The sequence below is a fragment of the Hemitrygon akajei genome, chromosome 29, assembly GCF_048418815.1.
Source record: "Hemitrygon akajei chromosome 29, sHemAka1.3, whole genome shotgun sequence".
Taxonomy (NCBI): Eukaryota; Metazoa; Chordata; class Chondrichthyes; order Myliobatiformes; family Dasyatidae; genus Hemitrygon; species Hemitrygon akajei.
In genome coordinates, this window is record NC_133152.1 from 33,899,148 (window position 1) to 33,925,462 (window position 26,315).

General features: G+C 40.3%; 1 protein-coding gene across 10 annotated transcripts in view; it reads left to right on the plus strand.

Moving 5' to 3' along the window:
• The window catches only part of prdm16 (PR domain containing 16), a 716,934-nt gene that overhangs the window by 204,931 nt on the left and 485,688 nt on the right, over positions 1-26,315 (plus strand). For all 10 annotated transcript variants that reach the window (XM_073032140.1, XM_073032142.1, XM_073032143.1 and 7 more), the window contains exon 2: positions 12,496-12,845. In XM_073032140.1, the coding sequence (XP_072888241.1) occupies positions 12,496-12,845 (350 nt within the window). The remainder of the gene's footprint in view (positions 1-12,495; positions 12,846-26,315) is intronic.

The window sequence follows — 26,315 nt, forward strand, 5'->3', positions numbered from 1 at the left end:
CGAGTAAGAGCTTTTGAAATCAGATTGTTTGGAATGTCAGCCAAATTGCATACAGCAAATTACCACAAAAAGCAATATTGTCGTGCCTGAATTATTTAGTTTTATGGTTGAAAGATAACATATTCTTCTTCAATTAGTACTTTTTTGAATTATATTCACCTAAGGGAACAGATGTATCTTGGTTTTAATGTTGCATCCAATAAAAGACACTTGCAACATGCTTTACAACTCCCTGTGTATTCCAATGGGAGCGTCAGACTTGATCTTGGAATTAACTATCAATGGTAGCACAACTTACGCCTTTGAGGCAAAGCTGAGCATATATCCTTCCTCAACCCACACAAAATGTTGGAGGAACTCAGGAGGTCAGCCAGAATCTATGAAAATGAATAAACGGTTGAAACTTCTGGCCAAAGCATCGACTGTTTATTCATTTCCATAGATTCTGCCTGAACTGCCGTGCTCCTCCTGCATTTTGTGTGCGTTGTTTTGGATTTCCAGCATCCGAGTACTTCCTCATGTTTATTTATCCGTTCTGTACACACAGTTTGCCCAAATAGAATTTACTATATAGGGGCAGCACAGTGGCATAGTGGTCAGCGTCTATGTGCTGAGACCTTTCTTCAGGACTGACAAGACAGGGGGAAGATACCTCAACCTGAAACGTTGACTGGACTTTTCTCCACCATTTTGTGCGTGTTGCTTGTCCTGAGCTTATCGTTCATGTTTATTTAACATGAGAAGAATTAATACTTTCTCTTTGAGTTTTTTTTTGTGGTGGTCTCCTTTTCTAGAGAATGGAGGCACTCTATTCAAGGATGGAAACTGGAGCTTTTTTGAAGGATGCCTTACTTAATGTGGGTGGCAGGGTGGAAATACGTCCTACTAAAAGAGATGGAAGGTGCCAACCTACAGGTTACCCTTGGGCAAGGTGTAGCACCCCAGTCAGAGTCACATGAAGCCACAGGAGCAGGAGATGGATGGCCATATGAGCAGCTGGTGCATATCACAAGTCCTGGTTACTCACCCGCTGATGCTAGGCAGACAATCTCTGAAGAGTATTGATAATGTCTGGGGTCACCCGTCTGGTGAAGACTCCGTCCAGAAGAAGGCAAAGGCAAATAACTTCAGCAGAAAAATTTCCCAAGAACAATCATGGTTATGAGCACATGATTACCTACATCATATGACACGGCACATAATGGTGATGATGATGCTTAACTTAATGGTTAACTTACATTGTAGGATTCATTTAATGCTTCTTTAGCCTTAAAGTTTTTTTTGAGCCTCTTTTGTCTTAAAGGGACATTAGTACATTTGAGTTTACTACAGTGGAAATTACTTTCGCAAAAGCTGGAAATACAGGAGAAATGAAAATACTTTCAAAGGAATATTTAAATGTTGCTTTGATTTTTGAAGTGATACATGCAAAATGCTGGAGGAACTCAGCAGGCCAGGCAGCATCTGTGGAAAAGAGTAAACAGTCGATGTTTCAGGCCGAGGTTATGTTGATTTCCAGCATCTGCAGATTTTCTCTTGTTTGTGTTTGATTTTTGAATTGTTTTTGTGAAACAAGAGTTTGCAAAAGATAAACTAATTGATAATCCATTGCAAGCTACTGAAACATATGTGGAAGTGCTTGACAAATAGATGAACAACTAAAAATCATTGCTGATAAAAACATCAAGCAAATCTAACACTTCTCAAGTACCATTTTGAGAAGGGCCTTAATCCACTGTTGAATTACTTCAACATTCCCATTCTTCGCTATAGACTCTGGAACAATAGAAAAAATGCAGCATTCGAACACAATATTTAGATTCACATATTTTTCCTTTATTTATTTTCCCCCATTGAAAGCACCATGGGTGCTGACACTATATCTTTTGCCCCAAATCTAGAAAGCAGATTTTTTGATGAGAGATTGAAACACCAAGTTCAGGTCTGAACCAACTCCCATTTCATTTCCAGACGAATGCATTCTCTGGTTTCAGTCACATCATGCTGAGTGCAAAGCCAGATCAATTGTTATTTTTGGCCTTCACAACCTGTTATGGTGTATGTCTATTTGCATACTAGCTATACTACAACTCAAGACTATTACAACTCTTGAAAGTGCATTCTACAACTTCACATCTCTCCGTATGGAAATGTTTCCCCAGCTCTCACTTCCATTTTCATTTATTTTATGACTTTTCATTCTAAATCCTCTGCTACTGGGCACAGTCTGCTTTTATTAACCTTTTTTTCCCAATTATTTTAAACACATGAAAAATTTTAGCAATTATTTTATGATTTTTCCTCATATTTGTATTTCAGGGATTTAAACTGTTGGTGATATGTGCAGCATACTCATAACTGATTTTTTTTTCTACTTTATAGGACAGGATCAGACTGGGTAAAGTAGTTATTAGATAGTCAAGGAAAGTGTCAGTCAAGCCATCATCAGAAAATTCTGCAGTGTGGTTACAAACAGTAAATTTTAGCAGTACCAAACCAACCACTGTTTTATAATGGTCATAAACATAGGGGATAAATGCAGATGTTACCAAATAGTTGAGAAGAGAAACCAATGCTTCGGTCCTCTCTTCCTTGCTTCTATTCTATTTTTTCAAAAATATGTCCTGTAGTTTGACACCAGTGGGATTATTCCACTCCGTGTTGGCTTGAAATTTGACCATGTAGATCTGAGAAAGTGATCCAGACAGATCAGCATTCTCTCATATTCCAAGAGTCAATGTAGTGTAAAGGACATTAGGGTGATTTGTTTGCTATTTCAGGTTTGTCATCCTGAGATACGAATACCAAAATCCCTGGGGAGAAAAAACAGATTTGCCTCATTGATTAGGTCTCCAGAGAACAAGGTACAAGTTATTTCCATCCCTTCCTCCTTTACCTTTGATTAATATTGTGCTTGCTCTCCCTCTGCCACTAAATCAACAACTGCCACTTCTACAGAGCTTTCTGCATCCCAAGGCGTAGGACAAGAGCATAAGCAGACAAAAATTGGTAGAGAGCAAGAAATGGAGACACTAAAGATAATGTCTGTGAGAGTAATTACGTAGCTTGAGTGCCTAGATAACTGAATGTACTCCCAGCAAGAATAGGGCAGTGCTTGTGGGGGAGCAGAGTGTTTGTGCATTGGTGTAGAGCTGAATAACTTTAAAGTAATAGCGATGTCCATGGCATGAAGATACTTATGCATGACAATCAGACTTATTAAATTGCAGTATCGATGGATCCATTCTACCTATCAGCCTACTGTAAATTTACTTGTGTACTGTCTGTTTTGTGTTTAGAGTAGCAATGGAGGTTCTTCATCTCTGGTGATGATCAGGCTTCCTTCATCATGTCAGTAGCTTCATCTCTGTCAGCCATGTAAGTCCCGGGTGGAGACTCAGGAATACCATCATACTTGGATGTAGAAGGATTCTTCATTGCTTTTTCCACAACAATTTTGTTTTAACTAGTCAGGGTTGTTAGCACTGAGCTGAACCCCCGAACCTGGAGGACTGGTGGACCACTCCTAGTCTGGCATCTACCCTTTGACCTATTTGGCCTGGGTGAACCTTCCAAGAGCCAAAGCATAAAGGCCTGACTCCAGTCAACATAGCTGTCTGGGTCATTGAGGCACACAAGCAAGCCTTCAAACCACAACAAGGTTGTGGTCCTCTTGGAGGAGCCTATTGTAAAGTGAACTGGAAACTCTTCATGACTGCAGTGTCTCAGTAACTAGGATTGAATCAGCTATGGAGCTGGTTCTGCGGATGTACATTGTGATGTAAGATTGTATTGTTTCAGAATCTCATAAATATTCTGGATCCTGGATCCTGGACTTCCTGTCAGGTTGCCGGCAGATGGTAAGAGTGGGCTCCCTCACCTCTGCCCCTCAACACAGGTGCCCCTCAAGGCTGTGTACTAAGCCCCCTCCTTTACTCTCTGTAAACCCATGACTGTGTCGCCACCCACAGCTCCAATCTGCCAATTGAATTTGCTGATAACACTACATTGATTGGCCTTATCTCAAATAATAATGAAACAGCCTACAGAGACACAGTGACACAGTGGGATCAAGAAAACAACCTCTCCCTCATTGTCACAAAAACAAAGGAGCTGGTTGTGGACTACAGGAGGAATAGAGACAGGCTAACCCCTATTGACATCAATGGATCTGTGGTTGAGAGGGTGAACAGCTTAAAGGTCCTTGGTATAAACATCACTGAGGAACTCGCGTGGTCTGTACAAACCATCTGTGTGTTGAAAAAGGCACAACAGTGCCTCTTTCATCTCAAACGGTTGAAGAAGTTTGGTGTGGGCCCTCAAATCCCAAGAACTTTCTACAGGGGCACAATTGAGAGCATCCTGACTGGCTGCATCACTGCCTGGTATGGGAACTGTACTTCCCTCAGTCAAAGGACTCTGCAGAAAATGGTGCAGACAGCCCACTGCATCTGTAGATGTGAACTTCCCACTATTCAGGACATTTACAGAGACAGGTGTGTAAAAAGGGCCGGAAGGATCACTGGGGATCCGAGTCACACCAACCACACACTGTTCCAGCTGTTACCATCCAGGATCCGGTACCACAGCATAAGAGCCAGGACCAACAGGCTCCAAGACAGCTTCTTCCACCAGGCCGTCAGGCTGATTAATCCATGCTGACACAACTGTATTTCTATGTTATATTAACTATCCTGCTGTACATACTATTTATTAAAAATTACTATAAATTGCACATTTAGCCAGAGACGTAAGGTAAAGATTTTTACTCATATATACGAAGGATGTGAATAACAAAGTCAATTCGATTGAGTTCAACTACTCTAGCTGTCTGGAGTCTGATGCAACAGTTATAAGGGGCCCCATCAAATGATCAGTACATGGGTCACATCCTCAAAGAAGTTTGTTTCAGGATTAATGCATTTGGAGAATGAAGGGCTTTGATATCTGATTATAATGAGTCTGTAAATAATAAAGCAATTAATAATACTCTTTCAGCGAAGGAAAATCAGCATAATGAACTGAACTTGTATATCTTAAAAGAATCAGATAATAACAGACCATAAATTGAATGACTCCAGAGTCTTAATGTTAATGTGGATTACAAGTAACTCTCAGATGCCCGCAGGACCTATTGACCTTTGTGTTCAGGCTTACCTGTGTTCTTCATTGATCTTTCTAGTATAGAAGTTCATTCTGCCCACTGGGCCTATGTTGGCAAATGTGTCAGAAGTGTGTATTGGCTGTCCATACACACTGTACCTACATACACTACTAGATGTTGCAAGGTTGCTCCAGTGTCATAGATGGACGGCTGGATTAATTTTAACTACTTCTTTCCCACATCTTTTTACTATCTTAATTTTATTTTCATCTCTTGAATTTCATCTCTTATAAACACGAGAAATTCTGCGGATGCTGGAAATCCAAAGCAACGCACACACACAAAATGTTGGAGGACCTCAGCAAGTCAGGCAGCATCTATGGAAATGAATAAACAGTCGGTGTTTTAGGCCGAGAACCTTCTTCAGGACTGGAAAGGAAGGGGGAAAGATGACCTTCCTTTCCAGTTTATTCATAGATGCTGCCACATCTGGCGAGTCTTTCTTCTCATTGTTGGTTCTACAACCTATCGACCTATTGCCCATTGTGTGGCTGGCGTTTAAGGCAGGAATGAAAGTCCTCCAGCTCGGGTGGTGTTCCTTCATCACGTCAGTAGCTCGGTTTTCACTACTGTTGGTCGTGCAAGTCCTGGAATGCTGCCACTCACAGGTGTTGAAGGATTATTCACTGTTTTGTTTTACCAGCAGGGTTGTTATCCCTGAGCTGAACCCCGACCAGTGGACCGTTCTCAGTCTGGCCTCTGCCCTTTGACCTGTTTGGCATGGGTGACCCCACCAAAAGCCAAAGCATAAAGCCCTGACTCCAGCCAACATTGCTCTCTGGTTTATTGAGGCATACAAGCCCACAATCCCTACAGCAAGGTTGTGGTCCTCTTGGAGGTGATTCTGCAATACTGGATCCATTCTCAGTTAGCCAAATACAGTGTCTAATATATTCTATCAACCTTTGTGTTCTCACCACGATGAAGTCCAGACACATTTTAGTCCACCCTCATAATTTCTGCTAACTAAGGGTCTTCATGAGGATAGCTAACCAAGCATGTGTCTTCAGACTTATCAAATATACCTTTTTTGGCCTATGGGTTGACAAACTTCTACAGATGAGCAGTGGAAAGTGTACTAAATGGCTGCATTTTGGCCTGGTATGGGAACACCAATGTCTCTGAGTGGAAAGTCTTACAAAAGATCGTGCATTCAGCCTTGTACATCACAGGTAAAGCCCTCCCAAGCGTAGAGCACATCTAAGTGAAATGTTGCCATAGAAAAGCAACATCCATCATCAAAGATCCTCACCACCCAGGCCACACTCTCTTCTCACTGCTGCAATCACAGACATCCCACCTCTCCCGGAAGTCCCGGGAGTCTCCTGCATATTGATAGTGGCTCCCTGGCGCCCGCAAATTGCTGTATGTACAATATCCTGAAAATCGAAATTTTTGAGAACAAGTGAGCTGGGGGGTGGGGGTAAGAGAAAGAGAGAGAGAGAGAGAGACGTAGCGAGGGAGTGACAGAGAGAGCATCCTGATTGGTCTCCCTTCGTGCTAATTAGGCCTATCAGTTTTCTCTGTGGGCGGGCTTTACAGTCGATCTCCCTCTCTCTTTCATTGGCCATCAGTTCAGTTCAGTGTCCTGCAGCGCCACGGCAGAGTATTCCAAAAAAAGGAAGTATAAAACTTACTTCACCCCAGACATATATATGTGTGTGTGTAAATAGTTTCAATATGTGATCAAATAAATTGTTGTGTTCTTTCATAATCAAATGTCCTGTATACATACACCCTTGGAGGTTGACCGGAGGTGGGGGGGGGGGGAGGAATATGGGCTTGCGGGGGTCGGGGGTGGTGGTGCAACCTCCCTGAAATGAGTTTTTGCAGGGTGGGATGTCTGCCTTCAGGTAGAAGGAACAGGAGCTTCAGGACTTACACCATCAGGTTTAAGAGTAGTTGCTACCCCTCAACCATCAGGCTCCTGAACAAAAGAGGATTATTACATTCATTCCACTTCTGGTGTTCCCATGACCCGATAGTCTCACTTTAAGGACTCTTTAGCTTGTTATTTCGTGCTCTTGTTCTTTATTGCTATTTATTTATATTTGCATTTGCACAGTTTGTTGTTCATTGATCCTGCTTACAGTTACTATTCTATAGGTTTGCTGAGTGTGCCTGCAGGAAAAAATCTCAGGGTTGTATGTGGTGACATGTATGAACTCTGATAATAAATTTTACTTTGAACTTTGGTTTGTCATTCACACATCTGATTTACTTTTACTCTCGAATGCTCACTGAAATATTCCTCATTCAGGTCTCTGTGATTTGTCACTCTTGAGGGATGCACTTTGCTTCCCAACTCTTGCTTCACTGATGCTGCACTCCTGTTGTCCTGCCATTCCAGTCTATATCTTCCCTGGACCTCTGACTCACTGGCTCCCCTTTCTTGTCTATTCTTTTTCCAGCTCAGGGACTTGCTCTGATTAAGAGTATGTGAAGTGCCAAAGAGAGTTTTTCAGTGTTTAATGGCAGCACGATTTGGTGTGAGCATTCCCACCCTACAGTAATTTAAAATGTGGTTTTAATTTGGTGCAAATGTGTTTCTCCATTGACTGGAGAATTGTTCTTTGACTCATATCTCTCCACAAGAAAGGTCTGAATTGAGCATTGTTTGTCGTATTCAAGAACATGTACTCTCATCCTCAGAGAGCTGAGCAGATTCCAAAAATCATTTGTTAAAAGAGAAAGTCGAAACTCAGTGGAATATTTGGAATTATATCATGCTATGATTCAGAAAAATCGTGACATTTGAGGAGCATTATCAATGGTTTCATCCAGAAAGACATTTGGAATTTTAAAAAAACTGTAATTGGGGCAGAGCAGAGGAGGCTTGGAAAAGCAAGATTTGGAGGAAAGGCCGGTATGGAATATATTAGTTTGAATGAGTAAGAAATGAAATGAAGAATCTGGAGAGTAGATGTGAAGCAGCTCTTTCAGCAGGACAATGAACTCATGATCATTTCCACAGTACTTTTCCCTGTCTTTTTACACTACTTATTTAATTTAATTACATGCATATAATTGTAATTTATAGTTGCTATTATTATGTATTGGGGCAGCACTATAGTGCAGTAGTTAGCAAAATGCTTTCCAATACAAGCGACCTGGGTTCAATTCCCGCTGCTGCCTGGAAAGAATGTTCTCCCCGTGACCGTGTGGGTTTCCTCTGGGAGTTTCAGTTTCTTCCCACAGTCCAATGACATGCTAGTTGGTAGGCTAATTGGTCATTGTCAATTGTCCCATGATTAGTCAAGTCAAGTCACTTTTATTGTCATTTCAACCATAACTGCTGGTACAGTACATAGTAGAAATGAGATGTTTTTTCAGGACCATGGTGTTACATGACACAGTACAAAAACTAGACCAAACTATGTAAAAAACAACACAGAGAAAAGAAAACTACACTAGACTACAGACCTACCCAGGACTGCATAAAGTGCACAAAACAGTGCACGCATTACAATAAATAATAAACAAAACAATAGGGCAGTAAGTTGGTGTCAGTCCAGGCTCTGGGTATTGAGGAGTCTGATAGCCTGGGGGAAGAAACTGTTACATAGTCTGGTCGTGAAAGCCCGAATGCTTCGGTGCCTTTTCCCAGAGGGCAGGAGGGAGAAGAGTTTGTATGAGGGGTGCATGGGGTCCTTCATAATGCTGTTTGCTTTGCGGATGCAGCGTGTAGTGTAAATGTCCGTAATGGCGGGAAGAGAGACCCTGATGATCTTCTCAGCTGACCCCACTATCCACTGCAGCATCTTGCGATCCAAGATGGTGCAATTTCTGAACCAGGCAGTGATGCGGTTGCTCAGGATGCTCTCAATACAACCCCTGTAGAATGTGACAAGGATGGGGGGTGGGAGATGGACTTTCCTCAGCCTTCGCAGAAAGTAGAGACGCTGCTGGGCTTTCTTTGCTATGGAGCTGGTGTTGAGAGACCAGGTGAGATTCTCCGCCAGGTGAACACCAAGAAATTTGGTGCTCTTAACAATCTTTACCGAGGAGCCGTCGATGTTTAGCGGGGAGCGGTTGCTCCGTGCCCTCCCAAAGTCAACAACCATTTAGGCTAGCATTAAAACAAGTTGGGGAGTGCTGGGTGGCATGGCTCAAAGGGCCAGAAGGGCCTAATCCAAGTTGTATCTCAATAAATGGACTGCTGCCACAAAACAACATATTTCATGACGTATTCCGGTGATATTAAAGCTGATTCTGATTTAGCTGAGAAGGAGAATGTGGAAGATGTCAGGATTGGAGAGATCTGGATGAAGTTCCAGTGATTTGGATCCAAAGATATACAGCGTGTAAGGCAAAGGGATAAATAAGGCTTTATTAGAGTGATAAGATGCAGAATGGAGTTCCAAAAAGATCAGTATTAAAAATATAGTCATAGAAACAGACCCTTTGGCCCGACCTGTCCATTCCAATTGTGTTGCCCAGTGAACTACTCCCATCTGCTGTGTTTGTTATTGAGGGAGAGAGCAGAGCACACCAGGACACTCAACTGAACATTATTGGTAGCCATTCTTGTACGGTATGTGAACTCCTCCCATGTGGGAATGACTAACTGAGTGGCATAGGAGTAACGCTATTAACTTACACGACTTCATCTGCCCACCTTTGGCCCATGGCCCACTGAACCATTCCATCCATGTACTTATTTAGATGCGTCTTAACTGTAATGTGCCCACCTCAGCCGCTCTTTCTGGCAGTTCATTTTAAATATGCACTACTACTTGCATGAAGAAATTGCTCCTGATCTCACCTCTGATCTTAAAATTATACCCTTTTATTTTCAGCACCTCCTCCCTGGGGAGAAAAATTATGTGCTTTCACTTTCACCCAGTCCGTGCCATTCATGATCATGTATACCTCTATCATGTCACTCCTCAGTCTCCTCTGTTCTAGGGAGTAAAGTGCTTCGGAGAGGTTGCATAGGAGAATGGAATGGAATCAGATGGGGTTTGGGGCATAGTGGCTTGGAGAGGATTAACAGAGATCTCTAGAAAACTTTGTACCAAAGAAGATATCAGGAGATGATCAGCATTGAAGAAAAAATCCTGTAAGACAGAAAAAAAATCTATTTTTTAGCAACTCTGAAACTTGTGTTATAAAAGGATAAAAATACAAATGGTGCCTTTGGGATGAAAATAGAACCAGTCTGCATAATGGGAGCTAGGACAGGAAAAGGTAATCAGAACAGGGGGCAAACCAGATTTCATCATGGACAAAAATGGCTTGTGCAAGGGGATCTCGATTAAAAGGCCAATTGGATGGATCCATTGCAGTCAGCAGACTTGGCACATTACAGAAACAAACTGATGAAACTGTGATTGCAGCCACAGATAATTGCAGCCTATTAGTGGATGATTGCAGTTTGTGTTTAGATGGAGGGCATACAAATTACATGACACTGCCTGGCTCTGTGAGCTCCTTTTCCAGTGGTCTATTCTTTCCTAAAAGAAATGTTTCTGTGGCTTAACTTCAAATCAGCTTTCTTCAAATATGCGGTGAAACACCAGGCTGATCAGAGGTCTCTAAGTGACTAAAAACTGAAACACCTGCTTTGCAGAGCTTGCAAAGGCACCCATCAATTTTTGGCAGATCTTGCACTCGTTCCTTCTTCATTATTGGTACTAGAATGTTTGACAATGGGCCTTTAAATCTTTGTGACGTCCTGTATTTAACTGAAAAGGGGAGTGCATTATCTAGCATGCACTACAGATGTTCCAGAGGGCCAGTTCTTCCACTCCCTGGTTTTCCTCAATGGTTTCAGCAGAGATGATCTGAAGAGCTCCTTCAAGTGATCTAATGCCTTGGAAGAGCAAATAAAAAGAAACCTGATTTCCAATTTCATTTAGAGATGACAAAATCTGATCATTACTATGGAAGACTTGGGAAGGAGAAGATTAGAGAGGGCTGTTAACAAGGAGAAAAGGACGACACTGAAAGGTTCACCAAGGCAAAGATTTAATACATCCTTTATCAGACCTGAATATGGCAAGATCATGAGACAGTGATGAGAGGGAGACCGGGCCAGAAACTTATAAACAGGGACAAGGTGTCAAATTTCAGGAATGTTTATGGAAGAGAGTCAAGCAGAGTGAGAACAAGATTAGACTTCATTTTTAGTGACTTCCACAATCAATCTACTGGCTAGAGTTCTGTAAATAAAATCATTCAGATCATCTATGGCTGTAGTGAATATCTTAGATGAATTCAAGCTGTTTATAGTAGATATAGTAGGCCAGATATTATTTGCCCCGTGAAATCCAGTTCTCAAAAATCCTCAATGTTCCAGTTTTCCCACAGATTCCTGTTTTGTGAAAGCTGAAGCAAGTTAGATTTGATGGTATATTTTTTAATTAATTTATTTTATTAAGATACATAGCAAATAGGCCTTCTGGCCCTTTGAGCCATGCCGCTCAGCAATCCCCCGATTTAATCCTAGTCTAATCACAGAACAATTTACAATAACCCTTTTTTCTTTGTTACCGTCAGGTAGGAGGTACAGAAGCCTGAAGGCACACACTTAGTGATTCAGAAACAGCTTGTTCCCTTCTGCCATCTGATTCCTAAATGGACATTGAACCCATGAACAAAACCTCACTTTTTTAATATATATTATTTCTGTTTTTGCACAATTTCTAATCTACTCAATATATGGATACTGCAATTTATTTATATATTTGTTTATTTGTATATTTATTATTTTTCTTCTATATTATATATTACATTGAACTGCTGCTGCTAAGTTAACAAATTTCACGACACATGCTGGTGATAATAAACCTGATTTTGACCTACCGACCCATGCAGTCACGGGGAGAACGTACAAACTCTTTACAGGCAGCGACAGGAATCGAACCCCAGTTGCTGGTACTGCAGAGCATTCTGCTGACCACTACAGTACTGTACTGCCTATAATAATGTGAAAATTCTAGTCTCATGGAATATTATCCAGATCAATGTTTTAAAATGGTGAAGTGTACCAAGGTGCTTCACAACCGTGTTAAAAAGTACTTGGAAACATTTCTAAAATCTTGGTCAAAGAGAGGTTGTTGGAATTATAGAGATGAAGAAGTTTGGGAGGGAATATCAAATCATAGGCCTTGTAAAAGAAAGGCATTGTCAGAAATAGTAAAAAGGGAAAGAAGGCTGAAGAAGAAAACAGTTTAGGGAAAATGCAGAGATCTTGGGATCTGGGGCTCTTGGCGGTTGCAGAACGGAGGAAAGAGAACATAAAGGAACTAAAATATTGTAGTTTTGTTGTAAAATTTGTACTGTAGCAAGTTGCTTCATTTTACTCTTTTGTTTAACCTTCTGAATAGGTGACAGTGAAGTGGTTGATAATATGTACGAGACAGATCCAGAGCCACCGGCTGGAGAGAGTGGAGGAGACGAAACAGAAGACAGCATCATGTCCCCGATTCCTGTGGGTCCACCATCTCCACTTCCCACCAGCAACGAATTCACCCCTAAAGAAGGATCCCCGTATGAAGCCCCTGTCTACATTCCTGAAGATATTCCAATCCCGCCTGACTTTGAGCTAAGGGAGTCTTCAGTTCCTGGAGCTGGATTAGGGATTTGGGCCAAGAAGAAGCACGAAGTGGGAGAGAAATTTGGTCCTTATGCAGGAGTTCAGAGGGTAACACTGAAGGATCCAAACTTCGGATGGGAGGTGAGTCAGACAGTAATTCATTTATTATTGCTCCCGTTTAATTGGACTTTGTAGTATTATTCAGATTTATGACTATTTTACTCTGGCAATTTGCCACAAGCAGCATCATAGCCATTTTCCCACAGTGTTTAATATGTATCAAGTGAAGTTTATATCTCTGAAGGGGTATGGTCCTCAATTTTCTTTGCTTTTATGACTCACGAAGACAAAGTTTGGGCCAGAGATGCACAACAGGAAAATAAAAGGGAACATATTGAGCATGAAGTGAGATTCCCTTGTTTCATTTAATAGATTCTCTTGGTAATATGGAAGATGGAAAAGCTTAGAATAAGCATTCACTTGAGCATAATCTTTTGCATCTTTCAAGCCAGAAGATGCATCATACTTCTGTTCTGGTGCACTGGCCAAATAAGGCAGACAAAGGAGTTGAGGAAATGTATTTTATAAAGAGGCCCATTCATCCACCAAAAAATATTCTTGGTGAATAAGTTCTCTGTAGACAAACATGATAGCATCCTTCTGTAAATTATATGTCTTAGAATTTTTCACATGGTAACTTTTAAAACGTCTTAATGTTTGAAGTTAATTGTAATATACTGTTTAAGCAATTTTTCAAAAGTATTTCATGGTTTTCCAAATTTGTATTGTTGCAACTGTGAGAATTCGGACCATATTTGGGTCAATACTATGCTTTTGCTTCGATGTACTGATTGGAAATTGCGACTGGTTTGGAGTAAGGTCTGTCAATTAGGTTCCATTATAGAGACGTTAACATGACTGCATATTAGTTCTATTTATACTGAATCCTGGACATTGTTCATTATAGTTTGAGAAACCACTGCTTTGTTACAAGTTTCATGCCTTGCATTGAACAGTGTTAATTTTGCTGGCGACGTAACACCCTGAAATTTAACAGGAATATTGCCTTAAGGAGAACCCAGTGTATGTTTTGTTGATAATATTTTGCTATTCCCAGGAATTATCCAATGATTAAGAGAAACCTGGAGGAAATAAATAGTTTTATTTTTATGTGTGACAGATTTGTGGCAGACATACCTAAGTGTTATCTTGGAAATCCCTTTGGCATTGCTCCTAGTGAGTTAAATGATCTTTTACTTTGTAACAAGGGGGCTTTCAGCAATGTGTGATATTGACGGTGTTACAGGTTATAAGCATGAGATGTGTTAACTGTATGAATGGTTCATCATACATTATGCACATATAATATATCCATGTACTTGGTCAACCATATAAAATAGACAAGGAATACTAGAATGGTGAAGCAGTTGTTTGATTTTAGCCTAGTCCTTGATTTTATTTGACACAAGCTGCTTCATGACCTCATTTCACTATTGATCTCATTGAACGGAAGGCATTTTCTAGATATACTCCTTGCTCCACCTGAAGGACAAAACTCTAAGATTCTCATGAAAGTTGTCCTTTAACTTTGCAGAAGAAAACTGCAAGATATTTACCCAGTTCTAATTTAATTAGGATTTTGTGTCATCATCAGTACTCTGATCCAATCTATGGTTTTTAGGAGTTTCCTTGTTTCTGTCCGTGATCTAGTCATAATGCCCGATACTTGTCAATGTGATAGCATGCTTACCCTTTTCAGAGAACAGCGATCGACAAAGATTTTAAAAAATAATTCTGTGTACCCGTACTCTGCTATGCAATATAAAAATTGTTTTCAAAGCAACAACAAGAATGACATCTGCCAGACTATTCAATAGCAGTGATATAGCATGGCTGAAGATTGTCCAGTTCAGAGTTTGATCACATCTGATGGAAGATGTAAGCTGCCCCATTACTTGGTAGTTGCATTAATGGTAATGGTAGTGGGTGTTGCATTAATCCTTCTATGCCAAAAGTGCATTTGGGATCCAATTACAATTGGAAACCAAATGCCAAATATCAGAAGGGATAAAGCCAAACTTATGTAATAGCTGCCATTTTGATCAAGGAAGTGCAGAGCAAAACTATTTCTTGACACTCCTCATACAGAACCACCCTGATGTCAGGGCTACCTCCACAATCACCATTTTGTTAGGAGAAGACTAATGTGCGTTTCACTTTTATATGAATGTTGCTGTGTGTCAGTCTGCATTATTTGTTAGTTGATGGCCACTTCACTCTGGCCTTTCCATTCCTTTCTATAACCCACTCAGGGTTACTAATTTTTTGTTAACAATCATGGACATAAATTTGTTGACATCTGTTCTCTGAAGTTCACTTTATTCCTGACTGTTCTTTGGGTGTGTAATATCTTTGATCTAGTGCGCTGCTGGAGTGACGCGATGTGAGCCCCCCCTTACAGTAGATTTTATGACCTGTGAGGGCAGGGTCCTACAGGATCCTAATACCAACAGCACACTTTGAATGTACAATTGCCATGGCATTGGGTCTAGAACCATAGGGGGGGATGGAAGCTCACAGCCTCAGGGAACAGGAAGCTCCAAGGATTAATTTAGACCCATTCTACCAAGACAGACAATTTAATCTATTGGATGAATAGCTCCAGGCCTTATCCATTCTCTGTCTATTTTTCACAGACATAAGTGTGTTATATCAGAAATTGTCTATTTAAAAGCCATTAAGTGGGTCTTATAAGCAACATAACATTACAATCATATTACTCAAGAGCCTAAATGAGACTGTCATTTGCTCCGTAAATTCACGTGAAGCTGCAGAATGTTGTCACCTCTGTAGTTAATAGATTGGGTGTACGTTCATTTAAATTAAAAATTCTGACATCCATTCTCTTGTACATCTTAAAGGCTTTTCAACAACAAATGGCTTTATTTTACAACTCAAAATAAAGATCTATTTTGCACTGAGAGGTGTTACTTCCACTGAAAAAAAGGGACTGAATTTCAGAATCAGAATCAGGTTTAATATCACTGGCATATGTGGTGAAATTTGTTGTTATACAGCAGTCCATTGTAATGAACAATAGTTAAAAAAAACTGTATATTACAGAAAGATATATATATATTTAAAAAGTTAAATTAAACAATTGAGGGAGTGTTCATGGGTTTAATGCCCATTCAGAAATCAGATGGCAGAGGGGAAAAGGCTATTCCTGAATCATTGAGTATGACCCTTCAGTCTCTTGTACCTCCTCCCTGATGGTAGCAATGAGAAGAGGGCATGGTCCTGGTGATGGGGAGGGCCTTAATGATGGATGTTGCCTTTTTGAGGCATCGTTCCTTGAAGGTGTTTTGGATGCTGGGGAGGTGAGTGCCCATGATGGAGCTGACTAAGTTTACAACTCTCTGCAGCTTATTTCGATGCTGTGTGGTGGCCCTACCCCCACACTAGACAGTGATGCAGCCAGCTAGAATGCTCTCCGTAGTACATCTATAGAAATTTGCAAGTGTCCTTGGTGACACACCAAAGCAGAGTTTCTTCCTTTTCCCTGATGTCGGCATTGCTGGTGAGGCCCAATATTATTTGCCCATTCTTTTTTATCAAAGACAACAGCAGCTTCTAGAAAATGGGTGTTTAACTCATCCAACTGAATAAAAAACTTTAAAGTTCTTATTATTGGAGCAGGGTAGTTTAATTCGGAAAAGGCATAACAATGGGTTTAAAAAGTAAATGTTATAGAATAGGGAATGGAAAATGAACGGAAAAAGACAATAAATTTCACAGTGGAGCTTAATTGTTTCAGTCAGTGCAATATATATAACAGAACATCTTATGAATTCAGATTGTCAACTTAAATCAAAATTTACTGCATGTCAAGAAGTCCACTTAAGATCTTATATACATGTGCACATGGGCCTTCGCAGGCTTGGGAGGCCTGCTTTGCCACACCTGAAATATTATCATCTTACCAGATTTCCAATATGTTTCATTTAGATGTTTTTGTTAAGAACATATCACTCAAATGGGTGCTATCACTTGCACCCCCATAACCCCAACTGCAGTTGAATCTCAGTCCCCCAAACCCCAACCCAAGCACAACTCTGGACCCTCTCCTTCAAGAAGGCAATCATAACGCCTGTTGGCACTGATCATCAATGTCTTGATATCCTTCTGACTGATGCTTTTAACCTATCACAATCTTGCTCCCTGCTCCTCCACACCTCTTCCTTCCCAACACAACCTTACACCCTCCACCTTTCCATAACAAATAATCTGGACCACAACAGATCTGCTCCCCTCCATCTCGTGTAGCAGGAGAAGGAAAGACATTTTAACATGCCAGTTCTCGTGGGCCTCAAACCCACTGAGCAGAAGAATTGGTCACCATAGAAAGCACATACTTGTACTTGTCCAATGATTGATCTCTACTGGTTGCAGTTACACCTTCAAATGGCATCTAAACAAATTTCTCCTCAGGCTGTGGAAAGATTTCAAATTAATTAATTCAAAGTCTGTTGAAATATGTGTTGCCAAAATAAAAAGCGACAGAGGCAGAAACTATTGCATCTCTTCAGGGCTGTTTGTAAAAAATTATCAAATCGATGAAGAAGTTGAGTTATGGAATGGAGCTGACCAATGAAATTGGATTTGGATTGCTCTATCCAAGAGGCATTACCAATATGATTAATGCTTTCATTATGCAAATATCAATTTTCCTGTGGCATCATTGCTGAATATCAGGATTAGCATTGCTTTTCTAGTTCTAATTGGGTAGTTGCCAAGGGTAGCTGGGGAGATCACAGCATGAGTTCTGGAATTTACCTTGTCTTAAGATAGATCTTTGACACTCCTCCAATTATCTTTAATAACTTATATCTCCACAACAAAAGTTCTCAGAGACATTACTTTGGTGACTTTTTCATTTTGGAACATTTTGGAGAAAAATTAAGTCTAAAACCACAACTGTGCTGTTCTTGGATGGAGTGAATTGACCTGTTATCACCAGAGCAAGGCAAGGACAGAAAGAATAACTCCTTCTCACCCCTACTTTCTCTCCCTCGGGTGTCTAACGAGACAAGACCAAGCCTCTAATGTAAAATAAGTGTTTTTTTCTGTAACAGCTCCATTAGAAATGTCAGAGTCTGTCAGGAAACTGATCCATTGTGATATAGGAAATGCATAAAAATTTATTTGCCTATCACTTTAAGTAATGATAAAGAATGTTCAGCAGGTCACTATTTTAAGATGAGAATTAGAATCCTACAGAAGTATCTGGTTTTTCATTTCTGTAGATAGACGAGGCTTCAATCATGGTTGAATACTAAACCGTAATGGTAATAGAAAGTAAAGACTACAGCAAAGACCTATCCAAAACATATAAAACTCAAAAAGAGCTTTAAATCATGAACACGAGAAAAATCTGCAGATTCTAGGAAATCCAAAGCAACACACACAAAATGCTGGAGGAACTCAGTAGGCCAGGCAGCATCTATGGAAAAGAGTAAACTGTTGACGTTTCGGGCCGAGACCCTTCACCAGGGCTCAAGATGAAGGGTCTTGGCTCGAAACGTCGACTGCTAACTCTTTTCCATAGATGCTGCCTTGTCTGCTGAGTTCCTCCAGCATTTTGTGCGTGTTGCCTCAAAAGGAGCTTGACAGGGTAAATGTAGAGATGATGCTTCCATTGAAAGGGTATCTACATTCAGGGGTCTCGGCCTCAAAATAAAAATGATAGCTATTCAGGACTTTGACCCAAAGATTTGTAATCCTTTCAAATGATTTAATTCTCTAGCAAAGTAAGTTGTAGAAGATCATTCATTCAAGGTATTCAAGGCAGAGTTTGGGGTCAATAGAAAAAAATAACAATGAGATAAAAATCAACCTTAATCTTTCTGAATGCAGAGGAGGTAGAAGGAGTGGAATAGTTTATTCTTGCTTCTATTCCTTAAGTTCTTAAATCAGAAAGGAGTGTAGTGCAGATACTACAAATCTGTAAAAGCACAACTAAATTTCAATGGAAGGATGAAAGGGTAAGAAAATTCAGAATTTTTACTTCACACAAGTGTGATCACTGCAGGAATAGAGACGATTTGCATGAATGCTTTTGGCTCCAGGTCTCAGAGCACAACAACACAGTGCAGTACGGCCCCTTCACCCCATGATGTTGTGCCTAATCATTGTCTTTGCTGGCTGGAAGACTGCAGGTTGGCTAAGATCTCCTGCCTCTATGGAAATATAATGTCAGGAATTATTTGGGTTAGTTGGATGGGCTGATGTTTTTTATGCTTCAATGCACCAACTTGTGTAACTTAATCTATTTTATCTTTTGATATGAATAATAAGCCAGTGACTGTCTATATTCTAAGAACAGCAAGTGTTCCATCCTACATCCTCTTGAAGGAAACTCTGAACCAATATCATTGTCAGATCTACAACCAATCTCAAGAATTGATAGTAGAATGGAACTTGGTGCACTGACCTTTGTCCCAGTCTGATCTATTTATTATTGAAGTGTGGAATATACCCTTCCAGCCCTTCGAGCTAGACAGTCCAGCAATACCCCAATTTAATCCGAGCCTAACTATGGGCAATTTACATTGACCAACTAACTTACCAACCTGTAGGTCTTTGGACTGTGGAAGGAATCTGGAACACCCAGAGGAAACCCACGTGGTCACATGGAGAACATACAACTGCCTCTCAGGCAGCGGCGGGAATTGAACTTGGGTTGACTGAACTGTAAAGTGTTGTACTAACCACTGCATTACCGTGCCGTCCATCTTCTCCTAAACAAGAAATCCAGAACGTGTGCGAACTGAAATTTTGATGTAGAGTGCGGTCAGAACAAATTTATTTGTTTAAGTGCACAACTTGAACTTGCTCCATTGCCCAGTGTAGAAATGACCGAAAAGCAAACAGAATTTGATTCATGATCAGTGTTTGAAGTCTGCTGTTGTAGCAGTAGAAATACCACAAGAAATGTCCTTAGTGCACCATGGAAAGAGGATATAAAGTCAGCCAGGATATCTGTTCTTGCTTCCTTTTCTCTGATCATTAAAAAATATATCATTTATGGAATATATGTGATGCTGACATAAACATTATTAATTGGCGTTTGCCAACTATCCTAGATGGCCGTGAACTTTTTAGTTTGTAACACAAATTGATAAAATTAAAGAGTTTGATAGGCCACTTCAGGAGAAGGAGAAGAAACAACCTCTTTGATAAAGGATGATTTTATTCTTTCCAGGATGTGGGCATCACTGTCAGAGGCAACACTTAATGCCCCTTCCCAGTTCCTCAAATAAGTGAACCACATTCTTAAACTAGCGCAACCCCAAAGTAAGGTTAGAATCGATAGAATAGAACTTTGTCGTTGCTCAAGACAACGAGAATCCAGTGCTACTTCAGTCCGTGCAAAGCAGATATGTGCAAAGCATGCAGTACGGCTTAATTAAAAGAAACAATTCCCATTTTTATATGCAACTAGTGACTTTGATAGTCCATAACAAGCAAAGGCCATTGGCAAGCCAGGATGTAGCATTATTCAGCTGCACAACAGCCCTCGCCAAGAAGCTGTTTTTCAGTCTTACTATCTGGGCTGAGACGTTTCTGTATCTCCTGTATCAATGCTCTAACAGTCAGCAGTAATTCTAGAGACTGTATGGTATATTAGCCCGTTTCACCTAAATATTACTGAGGTCTCTTTTCTTAAAGGTCATTAATAAATCAATTGAATTTTAAAAACAATCCAGCAACCTTATGGATGTTTTTAGGGTTAAAGAATTATGGAGGTATACAGCAGAGAAACTGGCCCTGTGGCCCAATGCATCCATACTGACCAAGGTATTTTCCTGTGACAGTTCCATTTGTCTGCATTTACCATATATTCCTCTGAACATTTCCTAGTTATGTATCTGCCCAATGGCTTTTAAGCATTCAATTGTACCTGCCTCTACTGTTCTATAAATCTCCCATCCTTCTTGTGGAAAAACTTGCCTTTAATTTTTTTTTCTTCCCACTTATACTTGTGTTCTTACTTTTAGTCTCCCCTAGCCTGGGAAAGAAACTATGACCATCCACCTTATCGATGACCCTCGTGATTTTATAAATCTCCATTAGGTCACTGTGGTGAACTACATATACCTGTCTGGACTGCTCCTGTGGCTCCTCCCACAGACCCCTGTATAAAGGCGATTGAGGCCTGAGCCCGGCCTCATTCTCCAGGATGTAGTGTTGTTCATTCTTCCAGTCAATAAAAGCCGATATCTCGTTTCTTACGTCTCAGAGTGAGTTATTGATGGTGCATCAGTCACTCACTTGCCTCCTTTCCTTTATATCAGCCAGTCTCCACTTGAGGGCAAACTAGTCAGTTCACATTTGCTCAAATTAAATTCCATCTGCCTTTTCTTGGCCCACTTATTTCAGTTGATCTAGAACCAATCATATTCTTGGACAACCTTCTTCACTGTCTACTACATCACCGATTTTGGTGAGATCTCCTGTAGCTCCACCAATAGACACTGATCCTTAAGAGGGCCTGTTCTTCCCCTAGTTATCCCTTTCTTCTTCTTCTGCCCTTAGCTCACAGTGAAACATAGGCTATTCATGATTTCCCATCTCTGTCGTCCAAAGTCGATGGTGTGGTTGGAGTTCATCAATGTTTCTACTGTATCCACTGTACAGGGATTAGCCTCTGCAGCTTCACTAGAGACCTGCTGGCCAGCCTTACCTGTTTCCACCTCTCATGAAGGGAACTTTGAAAGGCAGTTACCCCTTTACTTTTAATATATTTACAGTATCTCCTAGGATTCTCCATTACCTTCTCTATCAAGGATATCACAGGTCCTCTTTTTGCCCTCTTAAGTTCCTTCTTACTTCTTTACTGGTGTTTTTTTTTTCTTTCTCACGTGTCACCTGCCAAAGTCTGACTGAAATTCACATTTTCTGAAATGCTATCACTCTGGGAAGTAAACTGAGGTACTGAGAGTTTAAGAGTGCTGTCAACAATTTTGATCAAAATATTGGGCTTTAAAAATGCAGAGAATGTAATGAAGTATAGAAAAAATGTAGGTATAAATGCAGAGAAAATAAATCGATAGTGGGGATTCAGGGAGCAAGCTCTGGAGAGAAAATTGGAGTTGGAATAACAAAAATGGAAGAGCGTTGAAGACAGAAGGAGAGAGAAAATGGATGCCGGGTTCATTTGCCAGGTTTCTTTCAGAGACCATTTTCCAAACGTAATTCTAGAAGGGTAAATATACACGAAGCAGCACTGAAATATGAGCTCGCGCCTTCTCGTGAAAGGAAAGACAAAGTTGCAGAAAAGAAAAGTGCAAACAGAATCTTTTGGATGCACAGCCTCAGCGAGACTCCTTTCTGGTTTATATATTCTATCAGACACCATTGTTCACTGACAGCACTTTGAGAGGCACGCTGATAAAAGTCTGGCTCTATCTTCAGACTTTCAGGACACCTCTGTGACATAGAACATAATAAAAGATAATCTGCAAATTTGAATTGAAGGACACCTTGGAGTGAGGGAGCAAGGTCCAGATTCTCTATTGAAAAGGATCCTAATATTGATTTTCCTTTGCCTTTGATAGCTTTGTGTTGAAAGAGTTGGGCAGGATTAAACAGCCACACCTCAAAGCAAAATAACTATTCTACTGGTTCCCATGACTAATCAATTGACCTTCACCGCCTTGCTAACACCAAGGTTTAACTATAACCTGTTCTCAGTATATCTGGGGACCCTGTTATCAGATGATATCTGATTCAGAGGTTATCACAGGAAGATACAGGTGCTGTCTCATTGACAGGCAAGGCCAACAGAGAGACAGATACCTTTCCCAAAAGTAAGATACAAAAAGTGGCTCAAAGTGTGATTTATGTTCATGTAAAACCAATTTAAACCAGCAGATTTAACAAACACAGAGAGTTCCTCAGATTGATTTATTAGTAAGCCCACTGTTCATTGTGATACAGAGCCAAATAAGCCAGAAGGACATCAAATTTGATTCCTAGTTTCTGTTTAGTTTGCTGATCTCAGTTGAAGGGTCCAGGGATAGCACAATAACTTTTAAGTTTCTCTAAACCAATGGTTCCCCACCTGGGGTCCACGGACCCCTTGTTTAATGGCAATGGTCCATGGCATAAAATGGTTGGGTCTCCGCCCGCTCTAAGCAAAAGAGAATAGAAAATAAATCAGACCAGGTTTTTGCTCCTGCTTGTTGACTAATGCCCTCTGTTGCATAGTTCATCTTTGCAAAAATCAGCCAATGGAAAGACAAGGTTTAGTCTTGACATTGGCTCTGCCTAGCGATCAGTCAATGTAATGCACATCAAGGCAGCTCTTTTGTAGGTTATCGGTCTGCAGAAGACATTAAAGTGAAGACTAATCCTTTCCTCACTATAACTCTCAATTCAAAGTCATTGGATGAAGAATGGAAGCCACAAGCCCACATGACGTATCAGTTCACTAAACCTGGGATAAATGCTGAAATCTGTTGTAAAAGGTTTAATTAAAAAGCAATCCAGAGGTATAAATTTTGGAAATCTGAAGTAAAAACAGACAATGATGAAAATATTCAACAGGGCAGACAGTATTTGAAATTGTGAGAAACATTTCCACTTTTGATGAAAAGTCATTGAAATAAAGTGTTAACTTTGTTTCTCTTTCAGTAGATGCTGACTTACCCGATAAATATTTTCAGTATTGAGTTGTTCTCCGAGCTTGGTAATTTACTTGCAAGCATTTTGTCACCGTGCTGGGAGATATCATTAGTGCACTGCCTTTACAATCATAGCACACTGATGATCTCTGCTCATACAGCACAAAACATTTGCAAGTAAACTGCCAAGATCGGAGAAGAACTCATTGTAACCATCAACCACACGAGCTATATGACTTCTGAATTATTTCCAGTATTGTCTGTTTTTGTACGGAAACTTTCACGTTTCCTTATTTGAGATCTGAGAACGAAAGAAGGGAGGATAAGGAGGAAAGTAATTTGGACGACTGGATTGAAAGGCATCAGTAGATTTATGCATAGCATGTTCACTCAGTCAAAGATAACTGATCATGATAATGGTTAAGAAATTTGATGATGAACTCCTTGCTTTTCTTTGAAAAGATCCACAGGATCTTGAACTATATAGACCCTAGATTGACCATAGTTTCATCGGGAAATTAGCAAATCTGATGCTGAAATAAATGCCCATTTCAATTAAGCAATGTTCATTTGTTCATTTTGTGCCATGTCATACGATGTGGGTGATCACGGTCTTGACCATAATTGCTCTTGGCAAATTTTTCTACAGTGGTCGTTTGCCATTATCTTCTTCTGGGTGGTGTTTTTACAAAACGGGTGACCCCAGCCATTACCAATACTCTGCGGAGATTATCTGCCAGGCGTCAGTGGTCACGTAACCAGGACTTGTGATATGCACCGGCTGCTCAGACGACCATCCACCACCTGCTCCCATGGCTAAGCAGATGCTACACCTTGCCCAAGGGTGACCTGCAGGCAAACGGAGGGAAGGAGCACCTCACACCTCCTTTGGTAGAGACTCCACTCCACCACCCTAAAGTAAATGTAGTCCCAAGTAAATATTTTATAAAATATGTTAAGAGAAGCATGTAGGCCCTATCAGTTACTTCCCTTTCAATCATCCTGATTGTGTAGTGAGTATCAATTTAAACCCAGCTTCTCTAAACCTTTATTTAAGAGTTTACCAAGTTTCATCTGCACTGGTAATTTGTTTCAGTTGCTGCCTAGAAACCCACATTCAAAGGCATAGATAAACACACAGGTGGCATATTTAATGTACTCGGATGTGTCTGCTCATTCCTACTGATTCTTTGTAGGGTGTGTCCTGAGATCCTAGACACTGGAAAAGCAAGTACAGTATATGACTGGATAATGAGTGTCATTAAATTGCACAGTAAGGGAGGAAAATGGAATGGTGTTTACCCTCCCTTGTGTCTTCTTTCTTGTACCTATAGGTGATTACAAACAGGAGGAAAAATGTGCATTGCTTTTCATGTATCAAGGCTGAGAACAATTTGGAGCAATCTAACTGACTGAAAATTAATCATCTTTAATTTTCTCCACAGCTGGTGATATTAAACTTGATTCTGAATCTGATCACTCCCTTATACCTTCAGTTGCTAAGGCTCTAAGTAGTGAAATTCCTTCCTTTAACTTTTCTATCTTTCTTTCTTGCTTGACATCACTTCTTAAAAGAAACTCTTTGATCAAACATTTGGTTACTTTGGCAAATATTTCCTTGCTTGACGGTGTCAGTCTTGGGTTAGTGTTATCATAGGAACTGCTTTAATTTTTACTGCTTGGAAGTTGCCGTATAAATGAAGAACGTGTGGCTGGAATTGACTGAGCTGGGGAAGAAACTTTATCTGTGAGGCTCAGTCCTCTAACCCATTTGGGGTTTGAAGTGGGTGGAGCTGGTTCTGGATTCATCATTTCCCTCATTGCATTATAAGCTGAATGGACAAAGAGCCAAGCAAACCACTGAGATTTTAAACTTTGTGAACCTACATACTGCTCAATCATTGGACAAACTGGAGTTAACTGATTCTTTTTATCTGCGTTTAGCCATTTCTGATTATTTTAACCACCCCACATTGATTGAAAGACTAATCATGTTGACTTCTCAGTTACCAGTGAGTTATCAGCAGATGAGCTTTGACTGTGGACATCAGTTTATTGAATTTCTCTCTTTGCATATCAAGCAGCCAGGGATAAGACCTCACTGAGGTGAGAAGAGCATGAAAACTGATTGCTATGACGTCCTTAAGGTTTACAAGATTATCATAGCAAACTTTTAAAGCAGAAACAGAACACTGGTGGAATTTGCCTTTTCATGCTTGCTCTACAACCAATGCCTCAAATGTCAGATACATGATAACATTAATTTTTTCAATATTAAGTCTGAAAATTTAAGATCAAATTTATGTTAATACTTTGCTTTTATTTTGATATACTGATTGGCAATTGCGACTGGTTTAGAAATCTGAGCAATGCGCACAAAAAGCTGGAGGAACTCAGCAGGCCAGGCAGCATCTGGGAAAAAAGTACAGTCGACGTTTCAAGCCGAAACGCTGTGTTTCAGCCCAAAACGTTGGCTGTACTCTTTTCCTAGATTCTGCCTGGCCTGCTGAGTTCCTCCAGCATTTTGTGTGTGTTGCTAGGAGTTTTAGAGTGTAGATTTTCTTCCTTAAAGTGAACGTGATATTTTTAACAAGAATCCAGTGGTTTCCAGGCCACTACTCTTGATACCAAAGGCAATTTTAAAGTCCGTTGTGATCACTTAAGTTGTCCATGGATGAAATGCAGTAAAAGTTGCGATGAGCCAACATTAGCTAAACTGCACCTTGATTCTTCAGTAATAGAGTTAAAACTAGTGTTTTAAAAAGTACTTAATGACACATCATATATGCTTATTATACTTCGGTGATTTTTAATGGCATATTTACATTGGTGTGGATGACCAAAACTTCAATCTCATGATGATCCCATATTTCCATATATATTTCCTGTAGGTGCACATGGCCCTGAAATAGAGTAGCATTCT